This window comes from Cololabis saira, chromosome 20 (genome assembly GCF_033807715.1).
Source record: "Cololabis saira isolate AMF1-May2022 chromosome 20, fColSai1.1, whole genome shotgun sequence".
Classification (NCBI taxonomy): Eukaryota; Metazoa; Chordata; class Actinopteri; order Beloniformes; family Belonidae; genus Cololabis; species Cololabis saira.
This window is the reverse complement of record NC_084606.1, coordinates 40,244,666-40,262,532: the sequence shown is the minus strand read 5'-3', so window position 1 is coordinate 40,262,532 and position 17,867 is coordinate 40,244,666. Positions and strand designations below refer to the sequence as shown.

Genomic DNA, 17,867 nt, shown 5'->3' with positions numbered 1-17,867 from the left:
AGACATTTAGGGGGCTTTCACACCTGTCCCGTTTGGAGCAGTTGTTCCGGAACAGGGAACGTTTCCCCCTAAAGATCGGAACGTTTTGGTACATGTGAACACAGCAATCGCGCTCTGAAACGGCACAAAACAAGCGAGCCGAGATCTCCTAGGAGAGGTGATCTCGGCCCGATTCCATTCCAGACCTGAAACGGTTCATTTTTTTTTATTTGTAGTGAGAACATAATCCACACAGTAATAGGGCTGGGGATCGATTCAAATATCAAGAATCGATTCGATTCCGATTCTTAAGATTCAGAATCGATTATCATGCTTTGATTCGATTCGATCCGATATTGATTTGGGTTACTGTTAATAAAACCTTTTTTTTCAGCTGTTGCATGAATTATATGACTGTCTAGTTATGCAACATATTAATACTAGTATTACATTGAGATTCAACAGCAAGTATTGGCAGCTAATGATGCTGTAAGGACCAATCAGCTCCCAGAATGCTGATAGAACTGCATTCAGAAATATCGTGTGGGTCAGAATTATCAAACAGATCCAGGGCAGCAAACAGAGGACGAAAGAAATCGCTTTTTATTTTTTCCCCATTTATGAGAATTTGGTTTTTAACATTTATGCAAACGTAACCCCAAGACAGTATATAAAGCAAAGAAATATATACAATTTATGCAATTATAACTCAAAACTTTAATGTTTTCATACCTTTAAACATATTTAAAGGCAAAAACATGGCACCAGTTATTCTCGTGTCCAACAAAATATTCCTTTTTTGGGCATAAACAAAAAAGTACCAAAAGTTGTAATGTAATGATAAAAAAAAAAAAAAAAAATCGATCTTTAGACATATGAATCGATTTTTAGGAATTAATATGAGAATCGGTTTAAAATCGGAGAATCGATCTTTTTAACACAGGCCTACACAGCAACCAACACAACTCCATTCATGTGTATGTGCGACCGCGGCGCAAGGAGAAGAGCCGGTGTAGCCTCCACCACCTTCTCTCCTATTGGACGTGCCGAGATGTCGTCCCACGGTGAAATTAAAAAATTTTCAATTCGGGCAGGGTTTGTGCAGCGCAAACCCGGCTGCGGCAGGCGTCCTCTCGTCCGCCGCTCTGCGCCGGTAGCACATAAATTAATGGGTAAAGCCTGATTTATGGTTCTGCGTTAAATCGACGCAGAGCCTACGCCGTACCCTACGCCGTACCCTACGCCGTAGGCTCTGCGTTGGTGTAACGCGGAACCATAAATCAGCCTAAAGCCGGCGGCGGCAGTCTACGCTGAAAGAGGCGTGTTGTTTATCCCGGGGTGCGGAAGAGGAAACTCCTTCAGTGTTCATTTGACCAATCAGAGAGCAGCTGGTTCGCGCATTGCATTTGTTATCAGCTTTGAAACGGTACAGACGGTTGCCTTGTGAACACAAACTCCACAAACGAGAAACGGAACAACTGTATCGGTTTAGCCCCTGAATCGGAACAAAACAAATGGGCCACAGGTGTGAAAGCAGCCTTACTGACAATTCTCGCAACCAGACAGAGAACATTTCAGCCTCCTATTGTTCCATCTGTAGAAGCTCCTCATGCTCCTTGTAGTCCAAGGCCTCCTGGTCTGGTCTGGTCCTGGTCCTGGTCCTGGTCTGGTCCATGGACGGTCCTGGTCTGGTCCTGGTCTCGTCCATGGATAGTCCTGGTCTGGTCCTAGTCCTGGTCCTGTGACCGGTCCTGGTCCTGGTCTGGTCCGGTCCATCATGGCCTCCTCACAACAGACATCCAAATGTCTCTCTTTCAGTCTGCTGCGCAGAGGTGTCTTCACCTTAAACAAAACAATTAATGCATTAAGTATTTTTGTATTTATTTTGATACAGTTCCTCAGTTTGCCTGAGCAGGTAAATTGGTTCAACCACCGTTTTTCAAACCCACCGGCTCTGTTTTTGAGAAGATCTGTAAAGATGAATAAAAATCGCGTTGATATGCGCCTAATGAATTGGAAACTGACTAACGTTCCCCTCGCCTCGCCATCTCGTCCTGTCCTGCACTCTGGCCCTCGCTATCACCCTTCATGCATATTTGTGCACGACTTTCAGCCCTCACAAAATTGCTGCATCTCGTCAGTAACATGATTTATTACTTTTTAACTGCCTGTAACTGTCAGGGTTTGACACTTCCCCCAGTTTGATTTTCAGTTTCTGTCTTGCCCCGCCTGTGTCCCATCTGCCCTGATTGTGTCTGCACCTGTGTCTCGTCATGTCTCGTTATCCCTTCAGTATATCTTGTCTTGTCATTCCTTGGTTCCCTGTCGGTCCGTACTGGTTCTTCCCTCCATGTGCTCCTGGTCCTTGATCCCTGTAAGTTTTGTGTTTTTTCGATCCTGCTCTGCAGCGCCTTGTTTTTGCCTTTTGTGGATTAAACCCTTTGTTTTTGAGAACTCCTGCCTCTGGCCTCCCTCTCTCTCCTGCACTTGGGTCCTTAGAAAACCACAACCTTAACAGAACGGGCCGACCACAATGCACCCAGCGGGAGAGCGCCTCTCGTTAAGGGAGTTTTTGCGCCGGGCCGAGGAGGGGGAGTATTGGGACCCCTTTTGGGGAACACGCCTGGCTCTGGGTGGGCCCAGGAGCCTGATGCAGCCATCGCCCCCTGTTCCTGCTCTAGCGGTGGTCCTGGACGCATCGCCCCCTGTCCCTGCTCCAGCGGTGGTCCTGGACGCATCGCCCCCTGTTCTGGCTCCAGCGGTGGTCCTGGACGCCTCAGCTCCTGCTCGAGTTCCTCCTCCGGTGATGGTTCCGGACCCCCCTCAGCCAGCTCCGAGGACCCGTGCCCCCCCTCAGCCAGCTCCGAGGACCCGTGCCCCCCCTCAGCCAGCTCCGAGGACCCGTGCCCCCCCTCAGCCAGCTCCGAGGACCCGTGCCCCCCCTCAGCCAGCTCCGAGGACCCGTGCCCCCCCTCAGCCAGCTCCGAGGACCCGTGCCCCCCCTCAGCCAGCTCCGAGGACCCGTGTTCCCCCCCAGCCCGCCCTGGATGTGGACTGTGGGGACATCTGGGATCTGTCCCTTGAGGGGGGGCCAGCGCCCCGGACCCGGGTACCCCCGCAGCCGGCGCCTTGGACCCGGTTACCCCCGCTGCCAGCGCCCCGGACCTGGGTACCCCCGCAGCCAGCGCCTCGGACCTGGGTACCCCCGCAGCCAGCGCCCCGGACCCGGGTACCCCCGCAGCCAGCGCCTCGGACCCGGGTACCCCCGCAGCCAGCACCCCGGACCCGGGCACCCCCGCAGCCAGCGCCTCGGACCCGGGTACCCCCGCAGCCAGCACCCCGGACCCAGGTTCCCCCGCAGCCAGCGCCTCGGACCTGGGTACCCCCGCAGCCAGCACCACGGACCCGGGTCCCCACTCGGGCAGCTCCGGGGATCCTCTGCCCCCCAACGCCGGCTCCCCGCATCCTGTCTGCTCCTGTTCCGGCTCCCTGCATCCTGTCTGCTCCTGTTCCGGCTCCCCGCATCCTGTCTGCTCCTGTTCCGGCTCCCGGTCGGCCCGTTCTGTTAAGGTTGTGGTTTTCTAAGGACCCAAGTGCAGGAGAGAGAGGGAGGCCAGAGGCAGGAGTTCTCAAAAACAAAGGGTTTAATCCACAAAAGGCAAAAACAAGGTGCTGCAGAGTAGGATCGAAAAAACACAAAACTTACAGGGATCAAGGACCAGGAGCACATGGAGGGAAGAACCAGTACGGACCGACAGGGAACCAAGGAATGACAAGACAAGATATACTGAAGGGATAACGAGACATGACGAGACACAGGTGCAGACACAATCAGGGCAGATGGGACACAGGCGGGGCAAGACAGAAACTGAAAGTCAAACTGGGGGAAGTGTCAAACCCTGACAGTAACGTTAATTGTCTGTACCGTTTCACCTGCACTCTTGCTTCTCCTGGTCGCGAGGTCGCTTTTTAAAGTACTGTATATATACTGAATATAAGACGAATAAACAAGACATGCTCGACTGCAAAAGAAACAATATTTACCTGTTTGAACAGGTAAACCAGGACTCAGAATAAAATAAAATACAACAAATAGCGGGAAAACGCGGAAAATAATTCTCGAGATTTCGTCTTCTTCTTGTTCTTCTTCTTCTGGTGCACTGTCGGTGATACAGCGCCTTCACAGCGGCGTAATGCTGTAACTGCAGTCAAAATAATATCCATCCAGTCCAACGCCTGCCAGAAAATAACTATTTTCATGACGTCAGAGTTTTGACAGCTGGGGGGCAGCACGAAATTAGGCGGAGGCGGCCGTCTCTTAATTTTGTATGCAGGAAAAACCCTGTCTGTGGGGTGAATGTGGGCTAACTCTGGGGTAGCTCTGTCCGGGGTAACTGTGGGGTACCTGTGGGGTAACTCCACCCGTCTCACCCCGCAGGGCGCCGTCCAGGTGAAGCTGGAGCTGGGGCACCGAGCCCAGGTCAGGAAGAAGGCCACGGTGGAGGGCTTCACCCACGACTGGATGGTGTTCGTGCGCGGACCCGAGCACAGCAACATCCAGCACTTCGTGGACAAGGTGGTGTTCCACCTGCACGAGAGCTTCCCCCGCCCAAAGAGAGGTAACACACCGGGGGGGGGGGGGGGTCTGTCTGCTCTGGTTCTGGTTCTAATGCCCCACTGGGGCAGTTGGGAGGATCAGGGGGACGAGGCTTGATGAGCATCTCCTTGGTTCTGGAGCATGGGAGGCTCGGCTGCTGGGTTCTCCTGGCATTTCTTTTATCCATAAAGTGGCTCATGTGTCTCAGTTGCCCCCCTCCCTATAGATTAAAGAAGGAAATCCCATTACAGAGGAAGAAAACATTGCGTATTGAAGCTACTGAGAAAGAGAGCTGGTTAATGAGGCCGCCGCCTCCTGCTAGTGTGTTGTTTACCATGGTGGTTAAACAGCGCCAGTAGATACGGTTAGTAACGGTTAGTAATGGTTGTTAAAAGTACGCAGAGGTCTCCAGGATGCAGGGCTGGGATTGCAGCGGCAGTAACGGGTTCATACAGGGCTAGGACTGCAGCGGCAGTAACAGGTTCATGCAGGGCTGGGACTGCAGCGGCAGTAACAGGTTCATGCAGGGCTGGGACTGCAGCGGCAGTAACAGGTTCATGCAGGGCTGGGACTGCAGCGGCAGTAACAGGTTCATGCAGGGCTGGGACTGCAGCGGCAGTAACAGGTTCATGCAGTGCTGGGACTGCAGCGGCAGTAACAGGTTCATGCAGGGCTGGGACTGCAGCGGCAGTAACAGGTTCATGCAGGGCTGGGACTGCAGCGGGCAGTAACAGGTTCATGCAGGGCTAGGACTGCAGCGGCAGTAACAGGTTCATGCAGGGCTGCAGCGGGCAGTAACAGGTTCATGCAGGGCTAGGACTGCAGCAGCAGTAACAGGTTCATGCAGGGCTGCAGCGGGCAGTAACAGGTTCATGCAGGGCTGGGACTGCAGCGGCAGTAACAGGTTCATGCAGGGCTGGGACTGCAGCGGCAGTAACAGGTTCATGCAGGGCTGGGACTGCAGCGGCAGTAACAGGTTCATGCAGGGCTGGGACTGCAGCGGCAGTAACAGGTTCATGCAGGGCTGGGACTGCAGCGGGCAGTAACAGGTTCATGCAGGGCTGGGACTGCAGCGGGCAGTAACTAGGGATGCAAATTATCGATTATTTCATTAATTGATAGTTGATAACCTTATCGATCGATCATCGATTAGTTGATAAGCGGCGTTTTTCCCCCATCTGAGATACAAACATAATTTTTTTTGCTTATATAAAATACAAAGGACATTTTAATGTATTCCTTAATCAAATATTTATTTGATACAAAAGTAACAAAAAAGACATTTTTGTACCACAAGGAATATAATATAAAGTGCACTTCAAGGCTATTAGTAGTAGCAGCAGCCATAATAGTGTCATTTGTGTCAAGCAAATTTTAAGTTCTAGTTACGTTTTAAGTTAGAGTTTCTGCAGTGTTCAAACTAAAATTATGAGACCTGCTGTATTGGAGCACATTTTCTTTTAGTTAAAACTAGCGGGGACAGATGTTTAGAGAAACCTATGTATGTACCAGGTGAAGGCTGATTTATGGTTCCGCGTTACAACGACGCAGAGCCTTCGCCGTAGGCTACGGCGGCGGCTCTGCGTCGATTTAAGGCGGAACCATAATTCAGGCTTTAGGGGGTAAATATCGAGACGAACCAGAAGAATATAGAGTGGATTAAAAATAAAAGTTAAGCACTGAGCTACATGTGTCTCCCGTCTGGGCCATTGCAGACTCATTGCCTGAGCATGATGTTACTAAAACCAAACATATCCGCCGTCTCTTTCTTCTGTGCGCGCCGAGGCGGCAGCGTGTTGTGTCGCATTAAATGTGGTCCGGGCGTAATACCAGCTGGTGAAATTAAACGAAAAAAATAAAAAATAAAAAATAAATAGATTAATTGTAATCGTTAATTTTAATCGGGTAATTTCATAACGGCAATTAATCGAAAATCGATTAATTATTAACATCCCTAGCAGTAACAGGTTCATGCAGGGGCAGTTACAGCACGCTCTGCTCTGGGAGGGACAGCAGCTCGTGGTCGGGGTTATCTGTACGGAGATAACATTGAAACGTTGAACATTGTGGCGGGTATGAGTAGTAGTTTGAAGTGAAACTTTGTATTCCTCATCTACGCTCAAATCAGAAGGGTCTGCAGCAGACAGAGGTAAAAACAGACAATGACTTTTAATTTTATTTCTTACAGACAGTATGAACTCAATAATTTCGTGTATTTCATCTCAATTTCATCTTCACTAGGGTTTCCAACCTGCAACACTTTAAGAAGCTAGAAGTGCAGTTTAGTGTGGGTAAAGAGGTGAAGAGGTAAAAGGTCATAGTTCAAACAGGTGATGTCAGGAGGGGGTCGTGGTATCCGTGATGAGCTGGATTGATGGGGATGTTTGGTTCTTCAATGTTGTATAAAACTGTCATCCCACTAATCAAATACTCTGGATGGATTGTGATGTGAAAGGGAAAGGCTACAGGTCAGTATTCATCACTAGCTGATATCACCACAAGGATTAGATATTACTGTAACCTTTGCTGAACACTAGAATACAGAGCAACGTTCACCAAAGCCATTTGAAACGGCCTTGTGTGTAAAAGCGGTCTTCACCTTGTCCAAGTGCAGCGTCAGCGTCTCTGGACTCTGAGGCGTTTGACAGGCTGTCACAAAGAAATGTGGAGTCACTGTTCCACTGTGGGAAAAACAGACAATGTTTGCTCTGGACTGAAGAGGAAGAGGTCTATCAAGTCCAAAAGCTGCGGGGCGGCCTTGGGTCATGACGGCGCTCTTGGCGATAGGGCTGGGGATCGTTTCAAATGTCAAGAATCGATTCCGATTCTTAAGATTCAGAATCGATTATCAAGATTCGATTCCAATATTGATTTGGGTTAGTGTTATTAAAACTGTTTTTTGAGCTGTTTCATGAATTATATGACGGTAGTTATGCAACATATGAATACTAGTATTATATTGAGATTCAACAGCAAGTATTGCAGCTAATGATGCTGTAAGGACCAATCAGCTCCCAGAATGCTGATAGAACTGCTTTCAGAAACAGCGTTGGGCGGAATTATCAAACGGATCCAGGGAGGAAACGGAGACGGATGAAATCGCTTTCATTATTTCCCACATTCCGTTTAATTTTTTTCCATTTCGGTCTATTTCGGTTTTGAATTTTTGAGAATTTGGTTTTTAGCATTTTATGCAAATGCCCAAGACAGTATATACAGTAATGAAATATAAACAATTTATGCAATTATAACTGAAAACTTTAATGTTTTCATCATACCTTTAAACATATTTAAAGGCAAAAACATGGCACCAGTTATTCTGGTGTCCAACAAAACATTCCTTTTTTGAGAAAAAGTGGTAATGTGGTGATTAAACAAAAAATTAATCTTTAGACATACCAATCAATTTTTAGGAATTAATATGAGAATCGATTTAGATCGATTCCCACCCCCCCCCCCCCCCCCCCCAACAGAGGCCTACTTATGCGAGGCTCTTTTCTACGTTGGTGATGCAGGATCAGTGCGGAAAGGCTTGCTGAGATTTTAGAACAACGTCCAACTGCCCAGACCCGTCCCTCATGGGGACTCCGGGGAAGACTTACCAACCTCAAAACGGACCAACTATGGCCCTGTACGGTTGCACCCCTGGACATGTGTCTGCAGGGGGACTGGCCCAAACTCCCCGAACCCTGCATCACCTGCTCTTCTCACGAGTTTCAGCATCAAAAATGGTCAAACCGCTACTGTCCCAACTCTTTCACAAAGTGTTTCAAGCCACAGATGCAAAAAATTGCAAATGCCTCGGTGAACTAAAAAGTCTTGAGTCCCCTTTTGAAGGGATCAAGTGACTGTGGTGCTCTCAGGTGGGCGGGGAAGGCATTCCTTAGTTGGAGGAAGGCATGTGGTGTTGTTGGTGTGCACCACCACCCTCTCTTTGGGTGCTGATGGTTAATAAACGCAGCTGAGGTGAGTTTCCTCAGGATGGCCAAACTCTTCTTGGCAGGTTAGATGAGACACTTGAAAATCTTAGTCGGACTAGCAAAACCAGCAGATGTGGTTGAAGTTGAGCTCTCCACCAGTGTGTGGCGGTTCAGCGGGACCGGGACCGGCGTCTGCGCGTGCTCCATCGGAAGCACTGCCAGAAGTGGAAGGAGGAATCAAATGAAGGTTAAAGCGTACAGGATGTATGCCAAACCAAAGCTGAGCTCTTGTTTGGAAGAGTACAGTAATCCCTCGCTATACTGCGGTTCACCTTTCACGTCTCGCTGCTTCACGGATTTGCATTGTGCATCGTGTTCTGCATTCTGATTGGCTCAATAGTCTCTGATTGGCTCAATGATGAGAACGGCAAATGAGCTTCAGCAGCAGCTCAAGAATGGGACCCTTTGATGAATCGTTCATTACAGTTCTCAAATATAATTCATGGTGGCATGTTGGTTTATAACAGGGGTCGGCAACCCAAAATGTTGAAAGAGCCATATTGGACCAAAAACAAAAAAAACAAATGTCTGGAGCCGCAAAAAATGAAGTCTTGTATCAGCCTTAGAATGAAGGCAACACAAGCTGCATGTATCTATATTAGTTATAACTGGGGGAAGTTTTTTTTTTTCATTATGCACTTCGAGAAAAAAGTCAAATGTTGAGGAAAAAAGTCGAAGTCAAAATGTCGAGAAAAAAGTCAAAATGTCGACATTAAAAAAGGAAAGGAAAAAGGAAGGAAAAAAAGAGGGAGAAAAAGAAAGAAAAAAGGAAAAAAAAGTCAAACATTTTTGAAAAAGCTCCATGGAGCCACTAGGGCAGCACTAAAGAGCCACATGCGGCTCTGGAGCCGCGGGATGCTGACCCCTGGTTTATAAGAAACTTTTTGCCCAGAAGAAAAAAGAGCGACAACAACTGCCCATAACTGTTATTCTCTGGAAAAAACACACCTGCACTGCGGCTTTAGAAGAAAAAGACGCTACAGAGCGAGTCAGGATGCAGCAGCATCAGAAGAGCAGTGAAATACACGCCAGTCACAATCTGTCTTACTGTACTTACTGTATTTTTTTTGATAATCATTTTTCATTTTCTCACGTTCAAATCCAATTGCTCGGGTCGCGGAGGAGCCGCAATTTGAAGCATGGTATAATAATTGTAAAATAAAAAAAAGGTTGCTACTTCGCAGATTTCACCTATCATGGGTTCTTTTTGGAACATAACACCCACCAAAAACCAGGGATTACTGTAGTGGAGGAACCAGAACCGCCCGGCGCTGGCAGCGGCCACGGCGGCCTACTATGCTAGCGGCACGCAACAATGGTTGGTCCATGAATCGATTCCCTTCACATGCATCGACATGAAGACATGGAAGCACTTGTAGCTGGACTATTTGTGCACGTGAATGCAGGCATGTGGTCCTGCGGGCTGTTGATGACTGGAGGTCTCTGGTGCAGGGTGGTGCGAGTGTCTGGAGGCCGTGGACATCCAGCCAAGGCCCAAGGAGAAATATTCAAAAACCTTCCAGGCCTTCCTGGGAGAAACATGGTTGTTAACGTTTTTCTTCTTGATGCGTCTGTTGTAATAGTGGAGCTCCTCTGAACCTCCTCTCTTTCCTCCCGAGTCCTCGGCTCTTTCACAGTAAACAGAGAAATATCTTGGGTTCATATTGGCTAAAAAGGAAATGGAAGAATTATTTTCTTTATTTTCAGTTATGTTTTTCTATTTATTTCCAGCGGCGAAGCTTGGAAACTGCAAAAGTTTGTCATCTATTTGCCATCTATGAGGGTACATTGCAGGACAAAATGATAAAGAAATAAGAAGCGGTGAAGGTGAAGAAGAGTAAGCGTAGGACTGTGAGATGTACTCGGTCCTGGGACCTGATTGGTGCGGCTCCCAGCTGAAGGGGCACCTCAGTTTTAAGTTCTTCTGATTAGATGAAGTCTTGTTGGTTTGGCTTATTCCAGCAGTTGGGTGATGCAGATGTGTTTTCATTATTTTTTTTTATTATCCAAAGTGACTTACATCTGAGAGAACAAACACAGCAACTGGGGCAATTAGGGTTAAGAGCTTTGCTCTTTGCCATTCCGGGGCTTGAACAAGTCAACCTCTGTAGCCACAAGACTAACCCCCCCCACGCACCTACCCCCTACTGACTTGTGTGATGCACATTGTGGCTCTCCTGCAGCTCTGAAACAGAATAGGAGGCACTTAAAATGTCGTAAACACAGAGTTGACCTGTCAGAGGGGAATGAGCTCCCATGGTATACTTTAAGACTTGCCTTTGGAGAGCTGACTTTAAAGCATTTAGGGGACTTCTCTTTTTTTTTTTTTTTTTTTAGCTTTTTTGAGCAGCTGTAAGGTTTTTGGCTTGTCTTTTTAAATGTATTGGATGTACTGTAGCCGAGGAAGGTGCATATCTAATCACAAAGAGGGCAGTGATGCAGGAGCAAAAGGAGCCATCTCTGAAACTAAAAGGACTGCAGGATCACTTCCACCTCTCCCTGTCTCACCTGGTCCGTTAACCTCTTCCTGTTCCTGGAACTGCTGCCCGCAGGTCGTTGCTGAAACTCAATCTTCTCTTGAAAGCTGTGACTCTAATCTGGAGATAACTACAACAATTACACACAAATGTGCATGTTTGAAACACTTTCCCCAAACACTTTCCTAAAAGGGCGCAGGCTCACCAGGATGATGGAAAGACAAGAGCTGGTGAATGTTGAGGATCTGACTAATGCTGAGCAGCTCTTCTGGACAGATAGATACTGACTGAAAACACGAGTGAGTTACTGGCCGGCCGAGCCTCTTGGGTGGTGAGGACTAGGCCTGTGTTGAAAAGATTTTCCGATTCTAAATCGATTCTCATATTAATTCCTAAAAATCAATTCTTATGTCTAGAGATCAAAAAACGAATGTTTTGTTGGACACAAGCATAACTAGTGCCATGTTTTTGCCTTTTAATATGTTTAAAGGTATTAAAACATTAAAGTTTTTAGTTATAATTGCATAAATTGTCTATATTTCTTTGCTTTATATACTGTCTTGGGGTTACATTTGCATAAAATGCTAAAAACCAAATTCTCATAAATGGGAAAAAATAAACAGATTTCATCCGTCTCTGTTTGCTGGATCTGTTTGATAATTCTGACCCACACTATGTTTCTGAAAGCAGTTACACTGCATCTGGAAAGTATTCACAGCGCTTCACTTTTACCACATTTTGTTATGTACATGTTATGTATACAGCCTTATTCCAAAATGGATTCAATTCATTTTTCTCCTCAAAATTCTACACACAACACCCCATATTGACAAGTTTTGCAAATTTATTAAAAATAAAAAACTAAAAAATCACATGCACATAAGTATTCACAGCCTTTGCCATAAAGCTCAAAATTGAGCTAAGGTGCATGCTGTTCCCACTGAAGCCAAGCATGAAGTCAAAGGAATTGTCTGTAGACCTCCAAGACAGGATTGTCTCAAAGCGCCAATCTGGGGAAGGGTACAGAAAAATGTCTGCTGCTTTGAAGGTTCCAATGAGCACAGTGGCCTCCATCATCTGTAAATAGAAGGCACCACTCATCACCGGGCCAATACCATCCCTACAGTGAAGCATGGTGGTGGCAGCATCATGCTGTGGGGATGTTTTTCAGCGGCAGGAACTGGGAGACTAGTCAGGATAGAGGGAAAGATGAATGCAGCCATGTACAGAGACATCCTGAATGAAAACCTGCTCCAGAGCGCTCTTGACCTCAGACTGGGGCGACGGTTCATCTTTCAGCAGGACAACGACCCTAAGCACACAGCCAAGATTTCAAAGCAGTGTCTTCAGGACAACTCTGTGAATGTCCTTGAGTGGCCCAGCCAGAGCCCAGACTTGAATCCGATTGAACATCTCTGGAGAGATCTGAAAATGGCTGTGCACCGATGCTTCGCATCCAACCTGTTGGAGCTTGAGAGGAGCTGCAAAGAGGAATGGGCAAAACTGCCCAAAGATAGGTGTGCCCAGCTTGTGGCGTTATATTCAAAAAGACTTGAGGCTGTAATTGCTGCCAAAGGTGCATCAACAAAGTATTGAGCAAAGGCTGTGAATACTTATGTACATATGATTTCTTTGTTTTTTATTTTTAATACATTTGCAAAAATCTCAAAAAAACTTTTTTCACGTTGTCATTATGGGGTGTTGTTTGTAAAATTTAGAAAAAATTAGTTTAATCAAATTAAGAATAAGGCTGTAACATAGCAAAATGTGGAAAAAGTGAAGGCTGGATTATGGTTCTGCGCTACACCAACGCAGAGCACACACCGCAGCCGTGACACCGTCGTGAACCCTTTGGACTTCTCCATCACTCCATTTCGCCACGGTGCAATACCCACCGCGAGCGCTAGGGGGGTGCGATCTTTTCCTGAATGGTTTATCCGACTTTTCCGGTGAATCAAAGAGATAAGGACAACTATTGTGCGAAAAACCAAAAAAATCACACATACACGAAGAAAAGAGCGCTGAAAGTTCACGACTGCTTCACGAACCGGAACCGGAAATGCATTGCTACCAAGCGAACCAATCACAGCCCTCTCGGTCTGCGTTGGTCTGCAACCTCTCGACGCGTAGTTACAATTTGTGGGAGGTGCGTCAGGCACGGCGTGGCCTGCGGTGTGGCCTGCGGCGTGGGGTGCGCCATGCGGTGCAACCTGCGGCGCACGCCCAGCGTCGATTTGTTGCAGAACCATAATCCAGCCTTGAAGTGTATATCAGCATTATGGGAGCCATCACTAGTTGCCAATACTGGCTGTTTAATATCAATATAATAATGGTATTAATATGTTGCATAACTACACAGTCATATAATTCATGCAACAGCTCAAAAATATTTTTAATAACACTAACCCAAATCAACATCGGAATCGGATCGAATCAAAATGTGATAATCGATTCTGAATCTTAAGAATCGGAATCGAATTGATTCTTGACATTTGAATGGATCTCCAGCCTGGACTTCAAACCACCACCAGCTTGGCTCTGAGTCCGGTTCTGGGGTTCCGGCGCAGCGGCGAGGGTGAGTGTCTGACTGTTCTCCTCAGAGCTGCCTCATTCGTAGCACGTCAAGTGCGTAGATACTTACAAGCAAGTCTCTGTCTGGTTTCGTCGGCTCTCTTGAGGCCGTTCTAGACATCTCTGTGAAGTTGAGGTCTGGACTCTGAATGGACCACTTCAGAAGGTGGATTTTCCTTCCTGCAATCATGGTGTGGTGGACGTGGCGTTTTAGGCTCCCCATCCTCGTGCATCAGCTCCTGAGCTTCAGACGGGCACCCTGACAGGATCTTTTTTTTTTTTTTTTTAAAGGTTTTTTTGGGCTCTAGCGGCCCTTTATTGGAGATGCAGACTGGAAAGGGGTAGAGAGAGAACGGGGAAGACACGCAGCAAAGGTTTACGGGCTGGATTCGAACCCGCGACCGCTGCAGGACGAGGACTGTAGCCTCAGTATATGGCCCGCTGCTTAACCCACTGCGCCACCGAGCGGCCCCACCCTGACAGGATCATTAAGAACTATTAGGGAAACTTGTTCATCCACGATGGCAAGTGGTCCAGGTCTTCTCCTTCCACTCCACAGCAGGGATCACTTATTTTGATTTATTTGACCGTTGATGTGAACCTTTGGCCTTCAGCACACATGGTGCTGAGATGTTTTCCAGTTCCAGTGATGTGATCAAGCCTTTAGCTGTTCATCCAGGGGTTTTATTGACCCTACTCTGAACTACCGTAGTTGAGAGCCCGCTTCTGAAAAGAGTCGCCGCCATACAAGGCTGTCTCTGTGTACAGTCTGGACTACTTAAACATTCAGATTTCTTTCCAGCCACATGGAAGTCAGCTGCTCTTGATCATCATATGTCCAAGAGATCTCCATTTTTCCAAGGTTCACACAAGTAGATGCTTCTAGTGAACATCAGTCTCTAAAGCATTTGTGACAATCAACGTGGCGCTAAATGGAACCTCCAAACTCTTTATAGTAGTTGGAGTCCAGATATGCAAACTAGTGGCTGGACTGAGGTCTCCGGAGCTCCCCCCACTCCGAATGCACCCTGTCTACACTGACGTATCTGTGCCTGGATCTGGGTACGAGTGCCAGCAGCTTGACAGATGGAGGTGAGGTGTGTGAACTTTGTGTCCGGTAGGGAAGCTGGGAAGTGTCTGCGAGGCTCGGGGATCCTGGAAGGGCCTGTCAGCAACCTTCAAGTGCAGATTTAACATGGCCACTTGGCTCACCTGCAGGCCTGTTGCTGAGTTCCGCGTCAGCTGAGCTTCATTTGCTGCTAAAAAGACTTTGATTGCAGGAAGGATCATGTAGCAAACTGATAAGATTTCAGCTTTCCTACATCAGCCTTTTGATAGAGTCTCATATCAGTTTTCAGGTTCATTGTCATGCATCTACAACAAGAAGGTATAGCAGGCCTAATGAGAACGTGATAAGAGAATAAACTTCCTCCCAGATCCAGGGTTATATTTATTTATTAATTCATTGTTTTGCTTTTGTTCAGTAAAGGGGACCTGCACGCCACACACCAAGATTAATGACGAACCAGTCGGTAAAGCTGCCACCATGCTTTATTATTGCCATGAGGTTAACGGGCCAGTGTTGAGACGTTGTCATGGCGACAGCCAAATGGCAAAGCCTTTTTGCACAAATGGAGGTAAAGGAGCTCTTTGGAACCAGTGAAGGGGGGGCTATTTTGGCAACATGCAGCACGCTGTTTAAGCACCTCGTTTGTGGCTCTGGCTGCCATTTAATGTGCCCCGGAGATAGCATCTCTTCAGAGCTGTTTGGGATGTTTCAGAGGGAAAGATGGAGGATGGTGTAATGGGAAGGTAGCAGCAGAGCTCAGCGACCCAGTTGGATGTTTGTGGGCACAGGAAAGCTGAGCTCATCTTCATGTGTCCCTGAGTGCCCGATACCTTCTTTCTTTCTTTTTTAACACAGCACGAAAATGTTTCAGACTTTTTGTCTGATCTTTGAACTGATGATCATTTTTATCAAACCTAAAGAATATTAACGTCAGGTGTCCACCCACCATCTACAGTTCACATGAACATTAGAGCGGGTTTTAATGAGACGGGTTATAATGTTTAGCATCATAAATAACTCACAGCCAGTATTGGTTGTGCATCTTCTTTATTAAATACTGATTTTGAAAAAGATGCAAGAGGCAGGTTATGGCTACCTGCAGCTTCTCTTCGAGTAAAAAGCAGTATATACTTTCACCAGTTGATTGTCCTCAGGAAGCCGAAGTCAATCTGCAGAACTTAGGAAATACATTTAGGAATTAACTGCAGTTTTATAGGTTTTTATGGAAGATGCGTTGTCGTTTATTGTATAGATGGTTTATTGTAAAGATTGGTCAAAAGCAGACCCATCCGTAGAACTTTAAGAAATTAATTTAAGAATGAATTTGTAAATGTATTTGTGTTCTTTCATGAAACAGCCCCGAAAGCATACATGTTGAAATAAGATTGATATTTTCCACGTGTAAAATATTAAAGAGATTTCTTCAGAAATCTGGCGTGCAGATCACAGGAGAAATGGCAGCGCAGTGAGGTAGCTAGCCCCTTAAAGGAGCTTGGGGCCGGATTGTGGCAGGATTTATGAAAAAAATCTGTATACATTTTAAGTTTTCTAGTAATAATGTCAGATGAAGCGTTCCAAACCCAAAAGAATGAGCCCTCTAGTGTATCTCTCCTTTGCCTTGAACAGGCTGTGTGCTGCAAAATGTGCTGCAATTCGGTCCCGAATTTCCCGCGCTGGGCTGAGGATGTGACGTCACATGACGCTGCATGTGCGTTCTCCCCGTTCTCCCGTGCCGGCTTCACTGTTGGCTGCAGTACCCCCAACGGCCGTCGTGGTGAAGGGTGGCGCTAGAGAGTCTCATTTCTTAAAAGGAGCCTCAAGCTCCTTTAAACTAAGTAAATATCTTCGGTCGTCCTTGTGTCGTATGCAGGATTCTAGAAAGGAGCATGTGATGGAGGAATTAGTGGGATAGAATTAGATTAGATAAAGTTAGATTGTTTTAACCATAACTTTGCTTTTGCAAACAGCGAGCTGCAGGAGATTGGGAGTTTGCAACCCTTAACGTGGGCTGCAAACGAGTGCGTGTTGGAGTTTAAAATCTTCCTGCTGGTCTACAAAGCACTGAATGGTCTTGGACCAAAATACATGCTGGATCTGTTAGTTCCTATGAAGCTCCCAGACCCCTGAGGTTCATCTGGATCTGTTAGTTCCTATGAAGCTCCCAGACCCCTGAGGTTCATCTGGATCTGTTAGTTCCTATGAAGCTCCCAGACCCCTGAGGTTCATCTGGATCTGTTAGTTCCTATGAAGCTCCCAGACCCCTGAGGTTCATATGGATCTGTTAGTTCCTATGAAGCTCCCAGACCCCTGAGGTTCATCTGGATCTGTTAGTTCCTATGAAGCTCCCAGACCCCTGAGGTTCATATGGATCTGTTAGTTCCTATGAAGCTCCCAGACCCCTGAGGTTCATCTGGATCTGTTAGTTCCTATGAAGCTCCCAGACCCCTGAGGTTCATCTGGATCTGTTAGTTCCTATGAAGCTCCCAGACCCCTGAGGTTCATCTGGATCTGTTAGTTCCCTATGAAGCTCCCAGACCCCTGAGGTTCATCTGGATCTGTTAGTTCCTATGAAGCTCCCAGACCCCTGAGATTCATCTGGATGTGGTTTGTTGTGGTTCCAGAACCAGAACCAAGCAAGGTTCAGCAGCGTTCAGTTATTCTGCTCCTCACCTGTGGAACAAACTTCCTATTTCATTACTGTTTACTGAAGCGTACTCTTAAATTAAAAACTGACCTTACTTTTGAACAACTTGTAATTTTTATTATTTTACCTCTTTTCTTATCATTGAATTTCATTTTATTTGTTATTTACTGTTTAATTGTGTCTTTCCGCTTTTAATGTTGATGTAAAGCACTTTGAATTACATTGTGTTGAATTGTGCTGATCGCGATGATTACTGAACAAAATTTTGGGTCCATATATGTGGGAGCATTGCTTATGTCTTACGACTGTGCGAGCCAATCAAATCTCAGGTGCTCATTCAGCACTCGCCAGTGAATGAATGGATAATTTGCATACCTTTCCGGAAGGAGTTTAATCGGATGTTTATTGGAATTGTGAAGGCATGTAAAACGTTGCCACGACGCTACCATGTGAGCTGGGTGTAATTGTATTGGGATTTCTTATTTTCAGCGTGGGGACTATTTTTCCAGATGGTAACTGTAGCCACCGTGCTATTCCTGTACAGGCTGAA

General features: G+C 46.6%; 1 protein-coding gene across 3 annotated transcripts in view; it reads left to right on the top strand.

Annotated features, from left to right (window-relative positions):
• The window catches only part of mllt3 (MLLT3 super elongation complex subunit), an 88,142-nt gene that overhangs the window by 12,914 nt on the left and 57,361 nt on the right, over nucleotides 1-17,867 (top strand). For all 3 annotated transcript variants that reach the window (XM_061710465.1, XM_061710467.1, XM_061710464.1), the window contains exon 2: nucleotides 4,418-4,598. In XM_061710465.1, the coding sequence (XP_061566449.1) occupies nucleotides 4,418-4,598 (181 nt within the window). The remainder of the gene's footprint in view (nucleotides 1-4,417; nucleotides 4,599-17,867) is intronic.